We start from the raw sequence: 24698 nt of genomic DNA, 5'->3' as shown, positions 1-24698 counted from the left end.
TGGTCAGTTTTCGTTAAGAGGTACTGACTGATAGCTCCGTGAAAGATTTGTTTTTGAGATATTTTCAAAGAGACTGTTAGTGGTTGTTTTCTTTTTGCCAAGACTATTCGTGATTAAATTGTGACTCGTACGTGTAAATGGCCGTGTCTGCTTTAAATATGCCGCCTTATTTTACTGGATACCCTTTTCAAGGTAAGTTTTCCAAAAAAAGTTTTGTCTCACAAATCTCACTGAGAAATTTTGAGTAATCTTGGAAATTATGATTTTGTTGGGAGTCTTTTCCAACCATTAAAAGTGATCCAATGTATCGAATATACCAGGATATTCAAATAAACGTAAACAGTCCTTAATTTTTGAAAATAAAAGAAAATGGTAATCACAAAATATTTGGGAATTTATATGGACAATTCATAAATCTAATTGAACAACTAATAAAAATAATCAGTCAAAAACATTGAACTTTTCGGTTATTTTAAATAAAGCATCCTGGCTTTTAATTTTTGATTCTACACAAAATTCTGGATATATTTTCTATAATACACATTATGCAGTTTTGCTGTACTTTTTGAATCATTCCAAGTCAAAAATCCACGTATTGACATTTTTATGTATTTTGGTATTTTTATCACCAAAACAACATTTTTTTGTAATAATTTCATAATTTTGTATTTTATACCTAATACTACAATTGTTTATAAAAGTACTATTTGTGGTATATAATATTCTGAAGTACAATTTTTTGTGTTGTTTACTATAAACCCAATATGACTGCTTTTTGATCGGCAAAACAAAAATATGCCAAAATTCGGTTTCTTACATCTTACAGGGTATTTGGTTGATCAACCTGAAATAGGGTATTACGTAAAGCCATTTTTACCATGTTTAACTCCATAATTACAATTCCCGTTTTTGTTATACTAAAACTTCATTTGATTAATTCTCTAACCATAAACTAACCAAAATGAGTCGTTTTAGTATCAAATTTCTGAGCGATTAACACGAGATATGGTACAATATTTTGTTAACATATGTGTTTTTAAACATTTAATTAACGAAGGTAGTATTATTTAAAAAGAACTTTTACGTTTCTTAAACGTTTCAAACTTATTAATTGTATTATGAAGATGCAACAGCTAATAAAAACAAATCTCTGCAATGACTTATAGTAATATGACAAATATGTTCAAAATGACCTCACGAATGTCAGCGTAAAATGGAAAGCGCAACAAAATGTATTAGAAAGGGTAAATGTATTGATTGTGACATTTATCACATTTATATTAAATATTGAATATATTTAAAGGGAATTTCATTAAATATTTAATTTCAAATACTTATCGTCATGGAGGCAAGATTGCACAAAAAATAACAATCAAAATATCAATAAAAAAATTTATTCTACCGTGGTTTATAACCAAGAACAGATATTCTATAACACTCTCGAATATTCTATAGTTTGAAGACAACAAACAATTACCAAAACTACCATTAATAAAACCTGATAACTATAATTACTACAACTCGTTCTAAAGTTTGAAATTCTAGTAGGAATGAGAATGACATTAAAGATGAGTTAAGTGTAAAATAAATCAAGAAGCAACAAACTTAATAGAAAAGGTAAATAACAAAAAACAGAAGAACCAAATTTCATTTCATAATGATAAATAAATTTGTCTTGAGCTATATGGTTATAGAACATACTTGTGAAATTGGTTTACTTATATCAAAATAAAACTAATTAACCTAACTTAAAATTTTAGTCCCAAAATAAAAATTTTAGATTATAGAATGTAAAAGTATTTGATTTACTTGATTATCGATATTAGTATTGCAATTATTATTATTTTTTTAATGGAAAAAGTTTTTTGTAGACAAAGGCATTTTTATTTTGTTTTCATTTTTTATTAAAAATGAATTTAAAATATGCTAACTACCTGTCACCATTGAGAATTTGTTGATATTTTGTAAAATATTGAATTTTGTGAAAAGTTAAATATACCTTAAAAGACAAAAAAAAAGATTTAAAAGCAAATTTGAGGCTAATACCAGAAAAATTAAAAAACTTGAAAAATGGTAACATTTTGGCTCTCTGCATAATTATTGAAACCAAACTAACCTAAACCTATAATTTCTCTGGTCTTCGATCTACGTTAAAGCTAAAAGTATTTTGCCTAAAACCTTACTGTTTAAAAATTAGTTTTAACGGACATGTGTTGTTTTGTTTCTCATTTGTATGTAAAACCTGGGTGTGTTTCACATTCTATGATTACAATTTTTTTAAATACGTTCATTTAGTTTCTTTGTTCGTTCTAGTAGTTCTAGAATCTTCGGATCTATTGATATTTTTATAAATTTTAGTGTCGCCAATTAAAATATTCTACTCTGAAAATATCACATCACACGGTTGTTTGTTTGTGAGTTCTTGGATCTACCCTCAAAAATAGTCCTTAGGCAAGGGATTTTAAACCGGTAATTGATATCTCATGTTGAGTGAATCCTATATTTTAAAGTTTGTTCAATTCTGCCTCCCATTTCAACAATTTATGCATTTTGGTTCGAATAAAGCTGTGAGAAACAGTCTTAAGAATACAACAAATATGAATTGATACAAAATTGTATTTCATCAAATGTTCAAACTGTTTTTCTTCTTTTAGATTTAAATACTACTTCCCAAACTTATTACTGTTAGGAAGAGATTGTTTTCCAATATGCCTTCTCAAAAAATCATAATCTACAAATGTTCATTCAAATAACGTCAATTATGGTTATTGACTTGATCATATAGTTGAAACGGCAATCCATCATTCGTATTTTTGCCATTACTCATGTGCCAGTTACAACTTTATTAATAAGCATCAACCAAGACAGTGACAAACATGATAAAAAGTTTGTCAGTTTTGTGGCCTTGCTGCTTTAGTTTTTTTCTTAAACTAACGGCACAAGAACTGCTAGTAAAAACCATGTTAACTGTAAAATATTATATTCTTTCACTGCTTATTTGCATAATTAAGAAAAAAAAGTTACTAATAATTAAAGTATTAACAAAAGCTGTTTAGATTTTGCGTCCTACTACTAGATTTATTGTTGCTATGCTAGACATGGGTTATATTGGCCGGTACGCCGCCCAATTTTACCTCCTGTCGGAAAAAATTTAAAATTTGTAATTTAAATATCTTCTCGACAAAATCACACCCTGATATTGTCGATGAAACCATTAATATGCATCAGTTATGTTCAATGCTGCATTAATTATCATAATCAGAAAATAGTCCATAATCTCCATCAAGCATGTATTACAGCGTACACTTATAATTTTACCAGCAGTACATGAGAGGTATAAAACTTCCCGGCTTACGAAATAAAAACTGCATTTTTCCACTTGATTCATCCGATCAGTATACACGTCAATCTTCTTTTTTTCAACTTCTAAACTTAATCACCCAATCGATGCTATAGAATAACATGCGCATTATACAACGCACAGCATTCAGGATTCAACATCAAAAGCTCCAACAATGAATGAATGGGCAATTGGTTTTTCTGGTCAGCTTCACCTGTATCGAGCTTGGTTTTTGTCAATATTCCGGGGTGGTCCATCTTCATGGTGTTTGGGTAAGGCTTCACGGGCTGTCGACCAATTTTCCGCTAAATAGTGCTTTCAGGAACGCTTGGTTAGATGGATTGGGTTGTGCAAGTTTCTTTGTTACATTGAATAACAATACTGCTATGTACAAATATTATTATAAGGAAGCTTACAGAAACTTAGGATTTTAGGTCTCCTCTTCCATTATCAACATTGCTTACTTAACTTTGATCTTTACGATGTGAATCAAATACAGGTTAATCTTTGGTTGAGGAAGTTAAGCTTGTGTGGAAGTAAATGTTTGAATATTTTTTATAATAATCGATTTTATTTAAGTACCACAATAACTGCAGAAAAACAGCTTAAAACAACTCAACATTATTTTTTGATAACATTTTAAGAGCTTGATATCCGTAGCTCCTTTACTTGAATTCCTATCAATTTCGTTTAAATGACATTGTAAGTATCAGGAAAAACATTACAAAATTAGTTAATAAATGCATTTCTAGCTTTTCATTTTATCTGAATTTCGAAAAGCATTTAAAAAACTCCTAAAATATCTTTTACTTTTTTTTGAAAAATCCGTCAATTTATACTTAATTTGCTAAAAATTTGAAAGTAGCTCTCTCATTTGAAAGATTTCCTTCAAAAGCCATTACTCTACCGCTTCTAAAACACTCCTCACACACATATACTCCCCCATTCTCTCTCTAACTTTGTTTAAAAACGAAAAAAACTTAAAAATGCTTTTTTTTGCTCTTATTTTACCTGGTATAATGCCCTTTGGCATAAATTTGCTGTGCATTGGAACAAAATGAGTTAAAACTGATGATTGTTTTAGAGCTTCAAAACTACAAGCACTACTATTGTGGCAAAAATCAAAGTAAAATGATGGGACGTAACAATGTAATGAACAAAGTGAAATGTTTTAAATGTGACAAATAAGAAAACACACATCACATATTACATTTTGTCAAACAAAAATAAATCTTGAATCTTATCTAAACCTTGTGAGAATTTAGTTGCAAAGACAAAATTTGATTTTGAACGTTTGTAAAAGAAATACAAATTTATACAAAAATAGAATGACACAACAATGCAATAAACAGGTACACGGTTTTGAATGTGACGTTTACTTCTGTTACATTCAAAACCGTGTGTGTACATTGTTGCGTCATCTTATCTTGGTGTGATTTTTGTTCTAGTGAGTGCTCTTAGAATTCTCAATTTCGAACATTTTCAACAACAACTTGAATGTTTTTAAATATTTTGAGACAAAAGTCACTGTTTGTGGAGTGCTAAAACATGCAGAAGATAATCAGATTACTAAAGAAAAAGTGACAATATTGTTATTTTTATACCTCAATATATCTAAGAAATAACTATTTATAAGTAAAATATTCACAGAGGAAAAAGTTCTAGAAGAGTTTTCAATCTGAACCGCATTTATGCAGTCACTTCAGATAGTACGACTATATTATCACAATTACAATAAACTTTTAGTATCCTAAACTAAGTTTATCTTACCTTTGGTACCTCGGTTTCGGTCAGTCCTCATGAAGTGGGTTTTGTACCCCATTTATACCGTTGGATTTCGATTTTAGTTCAGATTATCGGTAAGTTAAGCAGGTTTAATGTAGAATGCATTATTCCTTACAGCAAGATTAGCAAAGCTTAAGCCTAGGTTTAAGCTTAACAAAAATCATTTTAGGTCCAGTTGTACGTCACTTTGACAGCAATGCATTTCATATGATAAAGTTTAACTACCAGTCGCAGTTTACCTGAACCGGTCTTTGAACTGTGATTGTACAACAGGGCCTTTCTTAGTGGTACTAATTAAAACTTAATCTGTTATACAATGTTTTGAACATACTTAAGTGAATTGCAATTTGGTTTTCGTCAAATCTTTCTTTTTAAAGCAAGAATCCACATCTTAGTTATTATCAAGAAAAGTTCTTGTGCTTGAAGTTTAGAATATATACGAATTTCAACCGAAGTTGTCCTACCTGGGGCTATCCAACAGCTGATGATGACAATTCGCTAAAGTCCCTAATTAGGTTAATTAACGATATTTAAGTAGATTAGGTTAGGTTAAAGAGCTGGGAAAATCGGCTAATTTTTGTAGGTAAAATACATTCATATATTTCTGTAACATTTGTAACACTGCTGATAGACAACAATTACAAATATATTGTCAACTCTTTCTACTTGAATAGTGATCTTCTTACGGATCTTTCGAACGCATCCAATAATACTCGATTGAATAATCCTTAATTCAACCCGCTTTGTCGATCGGATTAACAGCCTACGATATAAACGTAGTAGAAACGAAAGAAATAAACGGCCCTTAGAAATGACCGATCTACAATAATCTAATGTATATGTTATATAGATCATTTCTTCACACTAACTCTTTAGAAAACAGCGTTTTGTAAGAAAATACACGAATGAAGAAGGAAGAAAAAATGTTCAACATCTATCAACAAAATTCCCGGCCACAAAGACTTTCAAACCATTTCGTTTATCTCCAAAGTTTTTTAAAATGTATCTAGAAACTATATTTTGAGGGACAGGAAACAGAAAAGCAGTGAGTGATAATACTACATTACCCAAGCTATCAGTTGCTTGTACACTGTGGGTGTAGGAAGGACTCTTTATCGGTTATTACTGAATAAGGAGTTGCACAGGGACTTTAGTCCTTTAGTTGCGTCGGCAAGTAAAACACTCCAATGATATAGATTACATGACATGGAAACTTATAGATTCATATGAAAAATGGTGCTTGAAAGTCAAAATTACGAAGATATTGTTGGAGGACAGCAACAGGACAAAAGCTCAAGGATTTTGAATACATAGATCTCCGCTATTATTTTAATCCTCGGATAACTGTAAATGCTAAGAGTGAAATGACAACAAAACAACAGAAAAAGCATAGTTAGCAGACAAAAAGAAGTATAAGGTTTATTTAAGATGTAAAGCTTGTACACTGATGGCAGTGTAATATTAATAAGAGCTAATTAAAGATCGAGCCGTTGACAAGAGCTAATACCAAAAATGCAAATTTTAATTGGCCTAAATAGCCGGAGGGTGTTAATTTTTGTTCACCGGATTTCGAACAGATCTCGTCGGCGATCTGAAAACTTGTCGCGGTATAAGTGGTAATTTTTCTCGTCCGCATGCATACGAAATCATTTACATCGGCTCGAAGATGATCTGATAAGTTAATAATACAGATTTAAGTCGAATTTCACATGAATTAAACGACACTCAGGCTTGTGTAGGCCGAGTCCTGTAACGGACACCGCCGTTTCTTGATGCTTATCTTCGCCACTTTTGACATAAGCCGGGCGAGATAACATTATACATCATCTGACGTTCGATGGAAGCTTTTGAATTTCTTTTCTTTCTTGACGACGACGGAGCGGCTCGCGGTCAACTAAAGAACTGATCGGGATGTTAGAGAGGCATCTACAAGTTGGTAGCGTATCTGATTAAAAAACGACAGATATGAGCTTTTCTTTTTTGGTTGGTGTTCAGCCGCCGCCATTTACGTAATGAGACTGGTTTATTTTCCATAACAATTAGCAAGACACAGAACAAAGAGCCTTTCTAAATTGTTAAAAACCAAAAGGGGTGTTCTACATCCGAAACCTCATTGGTAAGAAACTAATCATATTCGGCCAGGTGGCCTGCTGCTTTAGACAGGTTCCCTGTAAAGACTTTTGCCAGAACAATTTTGGGGAATTTCGTGTCAATAATACCGGTTGACTTGCAGATGCATATCAGCAAAAGATGTTATGTGGCACCATTATTAAAGTTATGCACTCTAGGCCAAAACTAGCACACACAGCAGAATACATCACTGGTTCTCTGAAATAGAGACATATTCTTAAAAATGATTAATAAGAACAAAATTCAACCAGAAAATCCGTCTACATCAGCAGCAACAACGGCTTATTAAAGTGTTCTCTCTCCGTATCTCTACCGTACACATCGGGATAGAAACGAGGGAAGAGAATTATCAAAAGAAAGACCTGTAGAATATGACAGGAACCCGCCATTTTCAGCTTCTTCTGTCACATTCTATAAAACAGTTCTCTTGAGAATTCCGTTCCCTACTTTCAAGAATTAGTCTCCTGGTGTTTTTTTATTTCTATAGCAATCATTTTGAAGTTCCTAATTTGTCTGCTTTGTCTGCGAATTTATTTCAAACAAATAATAATATTACAATGCGTTTCATCAACACAAAGAATTGAAATTCTGATGATGATTGGGTATGGCGATAGAGTGCAAACTCAGCATGAGATATGTATTTTATTTAATAACAAATATCCAGAAAGGCCAATAAACCAGTCAGTAGTTAGTAGAATTGAAAGCAAGTTTTGAGATACGGGTTCTGTAGAAGATCAGAGTGTAGAAGTCAAAGAATGGACGTTCTGCAATAAAAAAAGACAAAAAACTAAATGTTTTATTGTCCCTGGAAGAAAAAAATTGCCCGCGATTATGATATCCCTTGTTCATCTTGTACATAAGGTTTTAAAGATAGAACCTTTATAAAATGCGCCTGGTACACGAATTAAATGAAGACTGACGAATGCAATTCTGTAAAACCTTAATGGAAATGTGTCATAATTTTCCTGTTACATTAATGGAGAAAACTAATAGACAAAACTGTCGGTATTGGGCAAAAGAGAATCCTAGATGGATGAGAGAACAACACACCCAATATCCCGGAAAACTTAATGTTTGGGCAGGAATTGTGAGAAATCAAATCATTGGACCTTACTTTTTTGCAGAGACATTGAACGGTCCAAGATGTTTTGACTTCTTACAGCAATCCCCACTTGAATGGCCTCCAAGATCTCCTGATCTCAATCTTTGGATTTTTTTTGTGAGGCTATTTTAAAAATGTTGGTTATAAATCATCTGACGTAAAATTTTGAGTTTTATTAACTATATTTATCAATAGTATTGACAAACTAAATATTTTATAAGTTTAGTTTCTTCGATTTGGCCGTTAGGGAGCGTTGAGATCTATCTAGGACGTGAGACACCAATGCTCAACAAATCTGTTTAACTAATATAAACCTTTAGATATTCTTGTAACCATCTGCATATTTTCATATGTATGACATGTCTGTTGCACTTTATTTTCTTGAAAGCATACGCTAAACTGCTTTCTGGTAAATATTTCTTCTAAAATTCTTGTAATGTTTACCAAGTCCAATCACAGGACATAATTATTGATACTGGACCCAAACATGTAACAGATTATTTGTTTATCAAGATGCTTAATTCTTTTTCAGTATTTTTTGGTAGCAGCTTTATGTTATTATAATTTTTTCTATACTAGATCTACCTGTTCATTTTCAAGAACCAATTTCTCACCGCTAACAAAAAAAACAGAAATCTATCAAAGCTCACCTTTGGAGTGTCGCGCATACCAAATTTTATTAACTCATTATAATAATAACGAAAAGTCGGAGTCAAAGCTGTTCCGAAAAACATTCACATTGTATTCAGCAATACTCGAGCTGTCCGCCTCGGGCGTGTTCATCGTCCTTTTTCGACCGGCCGGGTATTATAAAACATGGGATCATTTTTAATGAGGATTTGTGGGGCAGATTCTTTAAAGGACTTAGCTTTGATGAGCTGTTATATCACTTGGTGTTGTGGCGTTGTTACGGATTGACTTTTCACAGTTTGGGTTTCACTGTAGAAGCCGATGTAAAGCCGATGTTTTGTTGTTTTATGGTTAAAGGGACGTCCTTGAGGTCGCCATAAAGCTGGTTTAAAGGCAATTATTCGCAGCTCAAAGAAATTAACGCCTATAGTTATGGTTTTATGTTAATTTCAATAAGAAGTGCCACTTTTTGTATCAATTTTTCTGCTCGTTACTTGTGGCATTTACATAAACTCAATTGGTGTAAAAAATGTTTATGGACTATTACCAAAGCTTTGGCACTGTCTAGACTTAAGTATATACTATCGGGCAAAAAACAATACAAAACTATTTTTTGCAAATGAAAAAACGCACTTTAGTACAATAACTAAATAATAATTAATTACTTGCTAACAACAATTAAATGTCAATTTCTATAAATTTTACTAGTTTTTGGAGAAAGTTTTAGAGAATTTTATGTGAAACTTATTTCCGGTGTCCAAATTGAATTATCTTTCTCCGTTTTCCGGAAAATTGGGAAAACGTCAGAGGCTGCATTTTAAACACTCTTTAACAAAGCCAAAGAGAGGTTTGAACCTAAGACATTATTAGGCACTTTTTTACGTAGAACACGATGACGTAATTAGAAAAAAAAAATTATTGGTTTCCGAGATATGGAAGACGCCATCTTAAAGGCGACCATAAGAATTTACAAAGTTATTATCCATATCTCGGAAACCAATGTCGATAGATTTTTTCTAATTACGTAATCGGGTTTTCTACGTAAAAAAGTGCCTTAATAATATCTTAGTTTCAAAACTCTCTTTGGCTTTATTAAAGAGTGTTTAAAATGCAGCCTCTGACGTTTTCCCAATTTTCCGGAAAACGGAGAAAGATAATTTAATTTGGAAACCGGAAATAAGTTTCACATAAAATTCTCTAAAACTTTCCCTATTTAACCGACTCTGTAGCTCTTACCGTTTTCGAGATCCCAATACATGCAGAAGCAATTTAGGACACACTGTATATTATAATAATTTACCAAATTTTCAACATTTAAACTACATTTTTAAGGTCACGTGACTGTTTTTGACAGGTGTCAACTGGCTTTTACAGTGTTGCAAGCTCAAAATTGTATTATTAACGTCACCTAACGTGTATTTTACAATTTCAGCTTTTACAACTGTCTCAATTTCATTTACCAAATGATCAACATTTAAATTACATTTTAATATCACGTGACGTGATTTTGACAGGTGTCAGTTGGCTTTGCCAGTGTTGCAAGTTCTAAAATGGCATAATTAAAGTCACGTGATGTGTCTCTTGCAATTTCAGCTTCTACAACTGTCTAAAATAGTCTAAATTTAATTTACCAAATTTTTAAATTTGAAACCACATTTTAAAGGTCACGTGACTAATTTTGACAATGTCAACTGGTCTTTACAATGTTGCAAGCTCAAAAATTGAATTATCAAGTCACATGACCTAGTTCTTACAATTTTACTACTGTCTAAATTTAAATTACCAATTTTTCAACTGTTTCTTTTAAATGATAAGTGTCTTTATTTGACACGTGCTAACTTGGTTTCGGCAAAAGGCCAAATCAAGTGTCAAAAATTTGGTGAAACCTTTACGTTGTCACCTAACCTAACCTAAAAACTGTGACGGGACCTTTAAAAAATCAATTTTAATGTGTCTTTAAAATTTGGAAAAACAGTTACGTAACCTGAGGAAGTCATTTTTATTGAATCATCAATACTTATGACATTTTGACAGTAGTCAAAAGTCAAGTACAAATTGTAAAAGCAAGTAGGCTACTTAATCCTGCCACGAAAAACTAGAAGATCCGAAAAACTGCCACGTGACCATAAAAAAATAATTTAAAGGGTGTATTTCATCAAGATTTACCATTATCTCAATACTAGGGGACTTATAACTAAATTTAAGAATGCCACAATTGTGTAAACATTTGAACGTATCCTAAAGCAGTTTAAATAGTTTAATGATATTTCGATGTATTTCGAGGCATTTTAGGCAGTTTTAAGGCATTATCACTATGAGGCATTTTGAGCAATAATAAAAGCATTGGGAGGTATTTTAAAGGCATTTCAAGTATCAAGTATTTTGTATGCAAAAAGGCATTTTGGTGTACAAAAAATTATCGGCCGTCTACCCCTCGGTCAGAGGAAGAGTTGGTATAAAATAAGTACAAAGAAACAAAGTAGCTGATCAATTGTCTAATAGAAGGGTTCAAAAATTATATTAATAATTAAAAAAATATGCTAGTCTATAACTAAAAATTCATTGGTCAAACAACCGAACTGACCGACCTCAAAAAGCCCAAATAAAGTGTGCAATGTTCTCTGATGAAAACAGACATTAGCGAGATCAAAGTCGCCGTCGTCCAGGCCGACTTTTCATTCCGTTAAATGTCCTCACGCCCACCTCTCACATCGTTTCTTCTTCTTCTTTCTTCGGGGCCGATTCTCGAATGTTTTGGTGTCGACCGGGGCACACTCGCAATGCCTGAATTTATGTTACTTATATACGTGACGTTATGACTGCCCCAGACAATGCCACCTATTATGTACAACGTGATTAGTTACATTTACTCTTATCTCATCCACTATTGACTTTAACCAAAAATGTCAAATATGAAAGATAGTACTACCCCATCGTATTGATTCACACACATGGAATTAACATAAACGATATAGTTTGGCAACAGGATGGAGCTCCAACCCATGGTACTGTATTAGCAGGAATTATTGGATTGGGAAATTTGGAACTATTAGCTGGGCAGCAAATAGTCCGGACCTAACACCATTGGACACGTTTTTATGGGGATACCTTAAAGACAAACTTAGTTATGGATCTCGACATTAGTGCAGAAAGAATGTTATAAATAACGCGAATAATAATTTTGTGCAAGACGCATTTATATGTGTTATCCAGAATGTAGGACATATAAAACATCTGTTTAAATACGGAATCAGAATATTCAGAATATCATAAATAACTTTTTTGATTCAATAGTTCCAGAGCAAATGTCCACCAATCTCCTTGTTGGTATTTTCTCCTCTATCTTAACGATTCATTAATCATCTCTAATTCGGATTCTTATTGGTTATAGGTCAAGGACGAGTCAACCAGCTTGGAGGGGTGTTCATTAACGGAAGACCACTGCCCAACCATGTCCGGCTTAAGATTGTGGAAATGGCCAGTGCTGGAATCAGACCGTGTGTCATATCTAGACAGCTGAGAGTTTCCCATGGATGCGTATCCAAAATTTTGAATCGTTACCAGGAAACTGGAAGCGTGAGGCCTGGTGTAATTGGTGGGTCTAAACCTAGAGTCGCTACGGTTGAAGTTGAGACTCGGATTGAGCAGCTGAGGAAAGAACAGCCCGCCATTTTTGCCTGGGAAATTAGAGACAGATTAGTCAAAGTAAGTTATTTTTCTGTTGAGTGTTATTTCCATCATTATAATTTTTGAGAAACAATATTGGATAGTCAGACAATAGCGGTGCCACCAAAAGATTTAGTCAAAAAAATAAGGCAAAGCAACTCAGCCAAAAAGTAATGACAAATTGCAAAAATAGAAAATGGTTAAATTATTCTTTTAAAAAGATTACGAGAAGCGTTAAAGGGGAAAGTAAAATACATGTTTCTGACAGAATTTTCGCTGAATCAAACTGAAAAAACTGAAAATAGTGTGGTATTATAGGAAACTAAGTTCCACCAGGTTTGCGGTAATTGTATGGTTGATAGCACTTTTACTCCACATTCTTTGAATTACGTTGCTAAAAATTGTTAATCTTTCTCTTACTGTAATTTTTAGCGGTTATAACTGTTTTTAATTGGTTTTTATGTTGTGTCTAATAATATTTTCTTCTTGTTGCAGGAAGGTATCTGTGATAAAAACTCCGCACCCTCAGTTAGTTCTATAAGTAGATTATTAAGAGGTGGTAGAAAAGAGGATCCCGATAGGAAAAACCACTCCATCGACGAAATTCTTGGTAAGTTAGCGCTGATTTGTTTTTAAGTTAAGAACAACCTTTTTCGAGTAAAAAAAGACCGTGAGTCAAAAAATTCACTGTAAACCCACTACCCAGTGGACCTTATAAGTTTCAATTTTTTATCAAAGCATTTCAAATTAAATCAATTTGGCCGTGACAATTGTAAGGCAAATAGTAATTTACTTTTTAAGTTACGCTTTTACTCTGTTCTTTGACCGCCCATTAAGAACTTTTAGGTTTTATTTACTTTGTGTTGGATTCAATCACCGCTAGTGTCGTAAAAATAAAAACACTTTCACAGATTCTCACGCCATGTTACGACATTGTATAGTGCCGCATCCTCCCGGAAGTTCTAATTGATAACTGATACAAAATATCTTTGAACGTTTTATTTCAAGAAGAGCATAAAAGCGGTTGTTCTTTTATGAATGGCCTTACACGAGATCGATTATGGGCTATTAGCATAAAATTACTCGAATAAGGTTAAACTTCTTTAAATTACACAGTAAGGAAAGTTGGAACAGGTTATTCAGCTGGTGAGCCAGTGTGGTCAAGCTTTCTGTCTCAAAACAGAAAAAATCCAGTCGCATATACTATTTATATTTGCTTTGATAAAAAGTGGCATCTTGTCTTGCGTAAATCAACTGCCACGATAAAAACCGACATCATCAACTTAGGACAGGCAAAAAATGAAAAGCCATCCAGCGTTAAAATCGACAGAAAATTTGAAATGGTAAGGTAATCAGGACCTCACAAGATGCCGACAATGACTGGCCGAATTCGAGGTAAATTCAGAAGATAATGACGGATCATTTTATCATTAACACGTTTTAGTGTAGTGATTGATTTTCATTATCATCAATTTTAACAGCTACCGGTCGCCGAAGAGATGGATGCTTTTTCATGCTGCGATCTTGCCTGCTGTTGTTTCATTTCGGTGTTAGTCCGAAGAACGATTGTTTCACAAAATTAAAACGTTCTGACGTATATTATTGATTCTGACATTCCTGACTTTTACAATAATTGATTACAAACTGCATCAACATCTGTGGATGAAAAAAGAAAGTCTCATTAAAGTACAGTGTTGCGTTGAATTTACACGTTGAAAAAACAAACTGATAAACGTTTGACAACTACTTTTACTTATCGAAACGGTTGGTACCTCTTTTTGATCAACTGCTAGAACAAAATTGATTTCTTACAATTGCTTTAAAACAAATTGTTCTTATTCTCAGGTGTTTAGGAGTCGCTTAAGTTTAAGAAGACTTCTCATACGATAGTGTGAGTGAGTGTAGGTTCCTTTTGATTATTGCTACACATTTTCTGCACATTTCTTGGTTATTGTGCGCTTCGAGAAACTGATTGGAGTGAGCCAAGGGAGTTGTTTCCAGAATTAGCTCTTTTGCTCTCCTCCTTCAATTTGAGATGATAATATTTGAATGTTAAAGAGATGATCCTACAAGCCACAGAAGGGTTCTGGTTCTGTAAAAGCAGTTTCAATTCCTCGCAATGTTCTGAATCTCAGGGCTCGACTAATATTTTTTTTCAAGTTTATTGAATAGGCATTTCCATATAATTTTACCGCTGTTTGATTTCTGTCTCTGTACGTTATTGGTTCTATAGCATCAATTTCCTTCTAACAGATTGCTGATATGACCTTTTGTTCTCAGTTAGACTATACTACATGGTTGAAAAGCACAGAGACATAAAATGAAAAAAACCTAAAGTTTTCTCAGACGGTAAGTGATGTATTCACTGGTCCGCTCAAAAACCAATACAAACTATTAAAGTTGACAAAGGTTGAGGAAAACTTCTTAGCAGTCACGATTCCATTTTACTCTTGCGTTGTTGCCCGGTAAATTTTAAACTGAAAAATTAAGTAAATTTGTTTATTTAATAAATGTTTTTTAAGTTACTGTTTACATAGTGGTTGTTTAATCAAATACGAAGAGTAGCAATATGAACTCATTCATTAAGATTATTCAGAAAAAAAGTAGACAAAAACACAGTAAAATTGCAAAAAACTTGTACAATTGAAATCTTTTTCAACGTAAATAAAAGAAAGCTGTATTAACTGGATTTTTTCTAGTAAAAACGTCATTTTACCAACCGGATGAAAAGATTGCTCTTTTCACATTAACCAAGACCTATTTTCTGTAGTAGACAAAATAAAACAATTTTCACTTGAAATACAATGTTTCCAGAATATAGGAAGAGACATATAGGAAGTTCAATAATACTTTTAAGGAAAAGTTGGTTTCAGAATATTTTTTAAAAAATTTATTAGTCATTTATTGACCGCACTTTTCTATAGGACAACTTGCAATTTTATGTCATTTTTCTTGCATTGCATACTTCAAATAAAGTCAATTTATTGCATACAATCTAATTTCTTCACAACTATTGCTATTTCTTTATTGTTTACTCTCTTATTAAACAATATATGTTGAAGAAGCAAATTGTCATAAATGCGTATTTTATAAATGAAAACAAAATTACCAATAATAACTCAAACATCAACCAACTAAAACTCTTAAAGACTACGAAAATAATTGAAAAATTTGTAGGAGCTTAATACTAACTTCTTTTAGGTTTTGAGTTAAATGAGACAAACGAAGTAGGTAATTATGATATAAAAAATACAATAAGCACATAAAATAGTGCCTACTGATGAGGAAACAAGAAAATTCAAATTGATTTTAACGACAAAAAAATAATAAAAGTACTAACAAGAAGTCAATCTTAACTTTTAAGTCTAATCAACAGTAATTTCTATAGTCTTAAGCCCAAGTTTGTAATATCTGCAAAATCAGGAAGACAATACATTGATTACTGAAAAGAAATAAAACCAATCTATAAATATTGATAAAGGATGGATACATGAATTTTTTCCTTGTAACCCTTTAATCGAATTTCCTAACTGCATTGTGCTATTACAGTATAAGTTCCTGGCCAATGGCAGTAAATTCAAAAAAATGTAGATTTAAATGTAAAAATTAAATCGTTAGCTAATATCCTTTCTAATATTTAACAATATGATTCTGATCAACTTTTATTCAATTCGAACATCACAAAAGTGGAAAATTTGCGAAAAAGAAAGTCAGTACAAAAAATGCGTTTATTTCTTTCTCGAAGTATACAAATACTCATTAATTCTACATTTATTTCTTGTTTTTGCGTTATTGTTTAAGTGCATTTTTCAAAAAAACATATTCTACTAAAAGCCTGGTCTAAATTTCATTGCCTTTTCTTGTATTGAAACTATTCCAGTTTGTATCTTTTCTTCATCTTTGATTCTCTTAATTACAACTTTTTTAGACGTTTTATTTTCTTAAATTTGCTCCTTTCTCGATTGTACTTTTCTAGGAATTTTTTTATTTTTCAATTGGCTCACCTTAATGTGACAATATTAAAATTTTCCAACGTACATAAATATGATAAAATATCTTTTATATATTTTTTTATATAAAAAAGACAATAATTTTGTAGTGTTTGTCACTAGAATTATGTTGGTTAAAATGTGCTTCAGCCATCAACAGCTTTATGCAAAACTTTAACTATTATTTTTAAAATTTTAAGTTCTTCATTACGTTTGAATACCTAATTGTAGTTTTTATTTGTATTACAAACTATGTATGTGCAAAAGGTTTCGAAAACCACTCTTTCAATTAAAAGCTTCTGTATAAAAGTTAAAGCAACCTTTTAAATCTACTTTTTAAAATTTATTATTCTGCATAGTGCTTCACAAAGTAACTAATTGTCAAAATTGTATTTTTTAAACAGAATATGCAATAAGCACATAATTGAAAATGGCGTTTGTTAACAGTTTGACAATGGCTGAAACTGTAACAAAAATAATTTGAAACATTTTCAAGCAAAGTTGGTGTTTTCAGATAATTTGTTTTCTGAATCGTCAATAGCTTTAGGTTTTGTTGCACATACCTTTTTCTTCAAATTCTTTAAATTATCCCACAGGAAGTAATTTAGTGAGGTTAGGTCCACAGACCTAACACGTGCACTCATTTTACAGTGGCTACTCTATTTTACCTCTTCTATCCACCAGTTGACCGTTCGTACCAAATTGAAGCAAATATCATTCTTATAATTTCGAGAAGAATTTGATGCCTTAACAAGTGCAGATATTTCTCAGAATTTACATTACCTTCTATGAAAAATGAACTTATTACCTGATTTCAAACGATGTCTGCCAAGTCATTCACTTTTCTAGAATGTATTAATATGTATTCTTCTCGTATCCAATAATGATTTCCCAAAAAAAATGAAAACACAACACATGTAGGAATATACAAGAGCTGTCAAATTTACAGCAATTTAAGAAAATGCATACCAATCAATAGATTCATATTTAAAAAAATGCAACTTTAATTTGTACTTGTAAAATTACAAACAATAAGAACATTTCTCAAAACAGCAAAAAACGATAATTTTCTGGCATGCTTGTTCTTAATAAAAGAAATCTCCTAAATAGGTATGATTTGTCTGTAGGACTTTATAGACTGCCTAAAAACCGCTCAAACCGATGCTCGGATACCATAATACAAATTACCTAATTCTCCTTATAAATCATCATTTTAATATTTGATAGAAGCCGCGCTCACAAAGCATGAAATAAATCACGTCCCAAATCTTACATAAGGCCGTCCAAATTAATTTACATTTTTTTATGTGACGTCATTAATAATTTAAATGTGTACGCTTCCGCGCTCTTTGTAGATCCAGCTTTACAGCTAATAACTGAGCATTATTAGGCTTAACTGTTTGTTCATACCTGAGAGCTTATTATATTATTAATTTAGCGTGATAATGTGATTAGTAATTTGTTTAGATGTTGCAAGGATTACGAGTGTGAGTCATTTGTAAAGAATCAAACAAAGAGTTTATTCGATTATATTTTTGTATCTAACTAGAGCTAGTTACAAGTAATTAAATAGTAACTTTGTTGCAGGACCAACATCATCAGGAGATGAATCCGACACCGATTTAGAACCTGGCATACTATTGAAAAGAAAGCAAAGAAGATCACGCACCACTTTTACAGGAGAGCAACTGGAAGCCTTAGAACGCGCTTTCGGAAGAACTCAATACCCTGATGTTTACACTAGAGAGGAACTAGCTCAGAAAACTAAACTAACAGAAGCTCGAGTGCAAGTTTGGTTCTCAAACCGACGGGCCAGACTCAGAAAACAACTAAACTCGCAACAACTGAATGCTTTCAATAGCATGTCTTTACCAAGCGCTTTTCCTACATCCATTCAGCACCAATACGACACCGCAGGCGCTTTCAACCAATCACCATGGACTGCGCAACAAAGCTACAGCAACGCTTTAGCTTCGTCAGCGCTGTCTTCGGCTGTTCCATCGCTTCCGCATGCGCTCGCAGCTACCAGTATTGTCAGCAACGCAACGCCATTGGTGGAATCGTCAAGCACGTCATCAAGTCCTTCCAATACGCAAAACAGTGCTTTGTACGGGTCTTACAACGCTGGTGCTACTGCGTTAGAAGGCAATGTCAATCATCAGTTTGCAGCCTACAATATGGCGGCACAAATGTCGCCTAGTCAACATTCGGTTACACCTGCGCAACAATCTGCTGCGTGGGCTCGACATGCGGCTGCAATGAGTCAGAACAACAAGATGGCGGAGAATCTGAGTAGTTGGCACGAGAATTATAGGTAAGTTACCACTTTTTCATTTGTGTATCAGAAAACATCAATATTTAATCTAAATAAGATAATTAGTCCACATGGAAAGAGAAGACTCTCTTTTCCATGATTATATCCAAGATTACAAAAAGCGAAATTAACGTTTAATAAAGTTTATTAAATTAGGAACAAACAATAATCTACTCATTTAAAAATTACATGAATTGCAATGAAATACATAATTATTATAATAAATGGTTTTGGTATTCCCTTGCGTGGAAGTCGATGCGTCTGATATACTAGAAGAAATACTTGCATTGGACTGCACTATATTTTACTGTGGTGGGTTACTATTTCGCATTTTTTCGATCAACGTGGCATGATGGCCTTCATCGAGTTGGAGATAGGGGCTTACAGACTTAACTGCTAGAACTATTATCAGTTGCTGCTCAACAGCTCCATTTTTGGCTAAATCTGAAACAGCTGTGGCTCGCAACGAGTGGTTGGTCAACTTAGCATCTTCAACTTAGCGACTTCCTGTTCATTGCCCATGCTGGATTTACAGTAATAAAGAAACGGTCAGTCATTATACCTTTTTGTATAATCGGATTGGGCATATGTCTGGATTTACCTTATTGATTATTAGCCACTTTGACAATGCGCATGGTTCTTCTTCTCCCTGAGTAGTCTTGGAGAATACTGGATTATATTCAATTCTTTCGGTGTTTTAACCCGAGTTGTTAGTCTTTTCAGCAAAATAACTTAACAAACATTTGGAACCTTCTCCTCCTCGCCATGCCAATTTAAACAAAATTACCTAAAACGTCTTTTTTGTAAACCTTCTTTGTATCTTCATCGCAGCTGCGCACTAATTTTGTAAATTCTTCATATCTCAACTGCACTAACTTTTCTTTTTTCTTTTGATTCCTCCAGTTGTTTTGCCAGACCATGTTTTTTTAGGTGATAGCGAAATCTTGTGGTAAAAGAACTTCTATTGGTGTTTTGGAGGTCCTGATGGAGCAAAACACTTGAATAAACAATATATTTTCTTTCTCGATTTGCCTAGAAATCTAGTTTTCTGCATTTCATAAACTCCTACAAAGACATCTTTTAAGTTTGGGTTTACTGGTTTACTTCTTTTGTATTATTGTTGCGTTGCAAATGTAAGTAAAATGTCCATTTGTAACTCATTTTATGTAATAATTGTAATTAGTTTAACTACTTTTGATCAAGTCCCCATATGAAAATTTTTTTTCCTTGTCGTTTACTGTTTCAATAAGAGACAAAGTAAAAACGTGCATACAAAATTATACACTGTCATTTTTCAATGTATTGTCCCTTTCCAATTATTGTAAATTTGTAATTTTTAGTATTATTGGAAAGTATTTTGAATAACTCTTATCTATTTTTATACAATGTTAAGAATTAGTTTCAACAAAGCTGTTAAACCAATAAGAATTAATACTTGGGGATTGTCAGTTTCTGGTAGCAGGTAGTTTTTGCGGTTAAAATGCAATTCCTGCACCTAAATTGTATTCTTAAAACATAAGCTCCGGCTGCTCATAAACTTTCTTAGAAACCACCTCAGCATAATGAATGGCTGCGTAAAAATCACAAAGCCGGGATTATACTGTAATACATTTTGAGCAAATTTTTTACTCACGGCTGTACAACTGTTTGCAACAGGAACACACATTATTATCATCATCGCACAAAACACATACAGCCATAAACCAGCAAGAGTTTAGCGATTTATTTCTGCGTGCACAGAATTGCCTGACGGCAAAACACTAACAACACATAACTTACGATTAATATATCCTAGCTTAACAATGGAACAAGTTTTCTTATTATATTCAATACGCGGACTGAGTTAATTTAAACCAAGCCGTAGTGTGAGTTATGGCGGTTTTGCTGTTATCATTGGCTGCTTAAAGACTTTCTCGGAAGGTATTATTTCAATACTGAGTTGGTGGCGTATCCGCGGTCAGTTTGTTACATTGTTTCCATCATATTTTATTTATTTTTATTGTTCATCAGGTTTTGGTGTTTTTTTTGGCCATTGTTAAAACCTTATTCCTGGAGTTGGTCAGAGTTGATTTGTTTTCAACCTAAGAACTGTCACCAGATCAGGATTAGCTAGTGCTAGAATTAGAGGAACAATACTATGAAAAACGAAAATCATCAAATTTGCATCATGCTTACCAGACCACTGTATTAACTACTATGAACTACTTCTGTCATTGTTCACTTTTCAACTGAACCTCTGAAATAAACTTTTACTTGGAAATCCATCATTTTTTTTCTCTCTGAATTGACCGAACAGAGAGAGCAACATCAGGCTAATTTCCCAGGATAATCGAACGCGCTAGTCGCCGTGGGTTATTACCGGGGTAATTCGGCTGGAATGATAGTAGGTAATTAATCAATGGCGAATAAATAATAATTCATTCCGGTAGCCCGAGAAGCAGTTTTTAGCCGTAAGTAAAGAGCGGCCGATCGCGCATTAAGACGGTACCATATAATTTTGTTTAGCACGATTTTCAATGATTGCCCTCTGCGATCGTAAATACCGTGGTATCGAACGGAATTTATTTCAATGACAAGCTTTGCATGACTTTTGACAGGACAGGGTACCACTTTACTACAATTGATAGCATTAAATATAATAAATAAGTAGAGCTAACTTGATTAAGTTCTCCTTGGGAAAAGTGTGTATCTTACAGAGCTGTTACCAACTATTATAGTTTATGAATGTAACTCAATTATCAATTGAAAATATTTTTAAATAGTAATTGAATTACCAATTACTTCTCTAAAGCAGTTGAACTACTCGAATTAATTCAACTACTCACGAATCGATAAACTAGATACTTGAAAATAATTTAAATAATGTATATAATTAATTATTGCCGATTTATAACAAATGGGGTTTCAGTTTGTGTAGAAATGTACTCTTCATCATATAATTTACAGAGACAAACATATTCTACTAACTGCTACCAGAGATGTCTCACAGGGATAACTTTAATTAAAAAAAAATTAATTTAATTACTTTCAAGTAATTGAACTATTAAACATGAATTACTTTTAAAAAACAATAATTGTAAATAATTTTACAGTTTTTTCAGTTGTATTACTTTAAAGTAATTCAATTACTTTCAGAGTAATTGAGCCCAACAAATCAATATTATTTGCAGGAAATTAATTTGATTCGACTTTCGGCAGGTTGATAGCAATGAGCGATGTTGTCAAGTTTATACAGGGACAATCGTTGTTTTCTCGGTGTGTCACCAGTTGTCATTGCTGTGTTTCTGCCAAACTTAATTTTTGACCAAATTAATTATTCTAGAAACGTCTAGAAATTTAAAAACTTGACAGAAACTTGTAGACGTTTCTAGTAATTTCAAATTGATTCTAAAGATCTTTGCCAAGAAAATTCTGAACTTTCTAGTAGCTTTTAGAAGATTTTTAGCAGTATTTAGAGATTTCCGGCAATCCAAAACAATTTTCAAGATCTTTTGCATTAAAAAAAAATACTTGAAACATTTAGAACCCTTGTAGAGGCATCTAGTAGTTTGTGGAAGGTTTTTAAAAGTATTTTAAAATTATTTCTGGCGATTCCAAAAAAAAATGTAAAGACTTTGTCAACTTAAAGGAAAATTTTTGGAAATTTTGGGACATTCTAGAAGCTTCTGGCAATTTTTGGGTTTTTGGTAGTATTTAGGGAAGCTGCTGAACACTGAACAGACCGTAAATAATTCTCAAGGGTTCTGGTAGGGTAAAAACATTCTTTGACGATTTTGGACACTCTTAGAGGTTTAAGGCAGCTTTTAAAAGATTTTTAGTAGTACTAAGAGAGCTCTAGTAATTCTAAAATCATTTTAAAGGAAATTAGAAGTTAAATTCTAGACGGTTTAGGACATATGAGGCTTCTGTCAATTTTTTGTTTAGAGGCCACTGGCATATTCAAAATAATTCTAGAAGCCTCTGGAACTTAAGCGTCCTTAATTGTTTAAAAAACTTGTTGAAGGTCTCTGGCAGCTTCTAGAAGATTTTTAGTAGAATTTAGAGATTACTGGCAATTCCGAAATGATTTTGAATTTCTTTCAAATTTTTTGAAACATTTAGGACTTTTTTAGGAGGCTCTGGCAGTTTTTGTGTTAATTGATGCCAAATAAATAGTTTTTTTATTAAGTATTATTATTGTCCAATAATTAATTATGTAAATTATGTAACTTATTTTCAAGTAGTTCAACGATTTGTTGAATTAATTTTGAGTAGTTTAGCTATGAGTAGCAGAAAAGTATCAGTGTAAGTGGACATTCAGGACACTTTGCCCCCGTTGAACATTACTTAACTAATATATCCCTACCCTTAAGGACAAAATGTCTTTCTTTGGTTTACGTAGAAAGTTAAATCTTCTACAACGATTGTCCTTTAACATTTCCTTGAATTTTGCCATGTGAACATTTCTAAGGAAAGATCTCCTTTTTGAGACCTTTAAGGACTCAATGTTTCTTTAAAGTTTTTGTAGAGAATAGTAAGTACGTAACTACAATTTTTCCTTTTCGTATTTTTCTCTATTCTGTCAACAGATCTTTGTTTTTCAGAGGATCACAAGGTCTTTCGTCCCAATTATAACAAAAATAAACCATATTTCTTTTAGTTAAAACAAAGTAATTGAATTACATGTTTCGATTAAAGTAGTCCAGCAATTGACAGCCTTGTGTACAGGTAATGAAAGTCACAATTTTGACTTCGTCTATTAAGATAATATCAATGATGGACTAACCCAAGTCCGTACCTGCGCATATAAATTGATACTTCGATATCGAAGGGGCTACTTCAAGCTTCGAAGCAATTAATATCGCATTTGCCTGGTGTAATGAATGCCTTGTCTTGCACACGAACACTCTCTTGCTTAATAATTTCGTTAAATTAATTGCTTAATAAGCGTTCGTAATTTTATTTGCCCGTTTTCTGTATAATTTGCTTTTATACGCCGAGAGTTATGGCCCAATGAAATTATATGCATAATGGTATTTACTTGAACCGCCCATAATTCGTTTTACAACTTATTCACACTTTATGTTTTTTTCTTAATTGAACGTTTTTAGCTTATAATAAATTTTGATTTTTTCCAACGTATTTGTTTTGTTTCAGCCTTTTTACTGGAGGAAGCCACTACGGTGCTCATTCACCCGGTGAAGCCAAATCGGGATATCCCTATTTAGGCGCTATGGAAATGTGTTCAAGTAGAGTACATTAAAACTATAATTAAGTTGTGACACTAAACCTAATTTTAGTAGTTTGATCCTATTACGTTAATAGAGATTAATTTTAGTTTTGTGTAAATAGACCAATTACAGCAATTAATTATTATAGTATATGTATAAACTATGTGATTAACACTTTGTGATTGTAAGTAACATCAAGAACTAATTTTGCATGAAATGTACTATATACAGCCTTCAAGGCTGTTTTGTGTTAGTTCTTATAAAAAATCGTCATTTTACGTGTAAATGTACTGTTTGTGTGAGTGGCTGAATATGTACAGATAATGATATATCGTTTCCTAATCTACTATGTTATAAGTGAAGGTGTGTTCAAAACCTGCTATTTGCAATATTAATTAATATTACCATAAATAAGCTAGAAAATGTAGAGCTTTAAGTAATTTGACAGTATTTTTTATTCAACTCTGTATAAACTGTAAATTGCAATTTGCTATTTTATTTGTAAATATAATAAATAATGTTGAACGTATAA

General features: G+C 32.6%; 1 protein-coding gene across 1 annotated transcript; it reads left to right on the top strand.

Moving 5' to 3' along the window:
- On the top strand, positions 1-24698 carry LOC145732929 (protein gooseberry-like). Its single transcript, XM_081985516.1, has 5 exons — positions 1-192; positions 12379-12692; positions 13149-13263; positions 18230-18956; positions 24093-24698. The coding sequence occupies exons 1-5, from the start codon at positions 138-140 to the stop codon at positions 24196-24198; spliced, it is 1317 nt and encodes a 438-aa protein (XP_081841642.1). The 5' UTR covers positions 1-137; the 3' UTR covers positions 24199-24698.

Source organism: Ips typographus, linkage group LG1, assembly GCF_016097725.1.
Source record: "Ips typographus isolate SLU linkage group LG1, UJ_Ityp_2.0, whole genome shotgun sequence".
Classification (NCBI taxonomy): Eukaryota; Metazoa; Arthropoda; class Insecta; order Coleoptera; family Curculionidae; genus Ips; species Ips typographus.
This window is presented reverse-complemented; position numbering and strand designations above follow the sequence as displayed.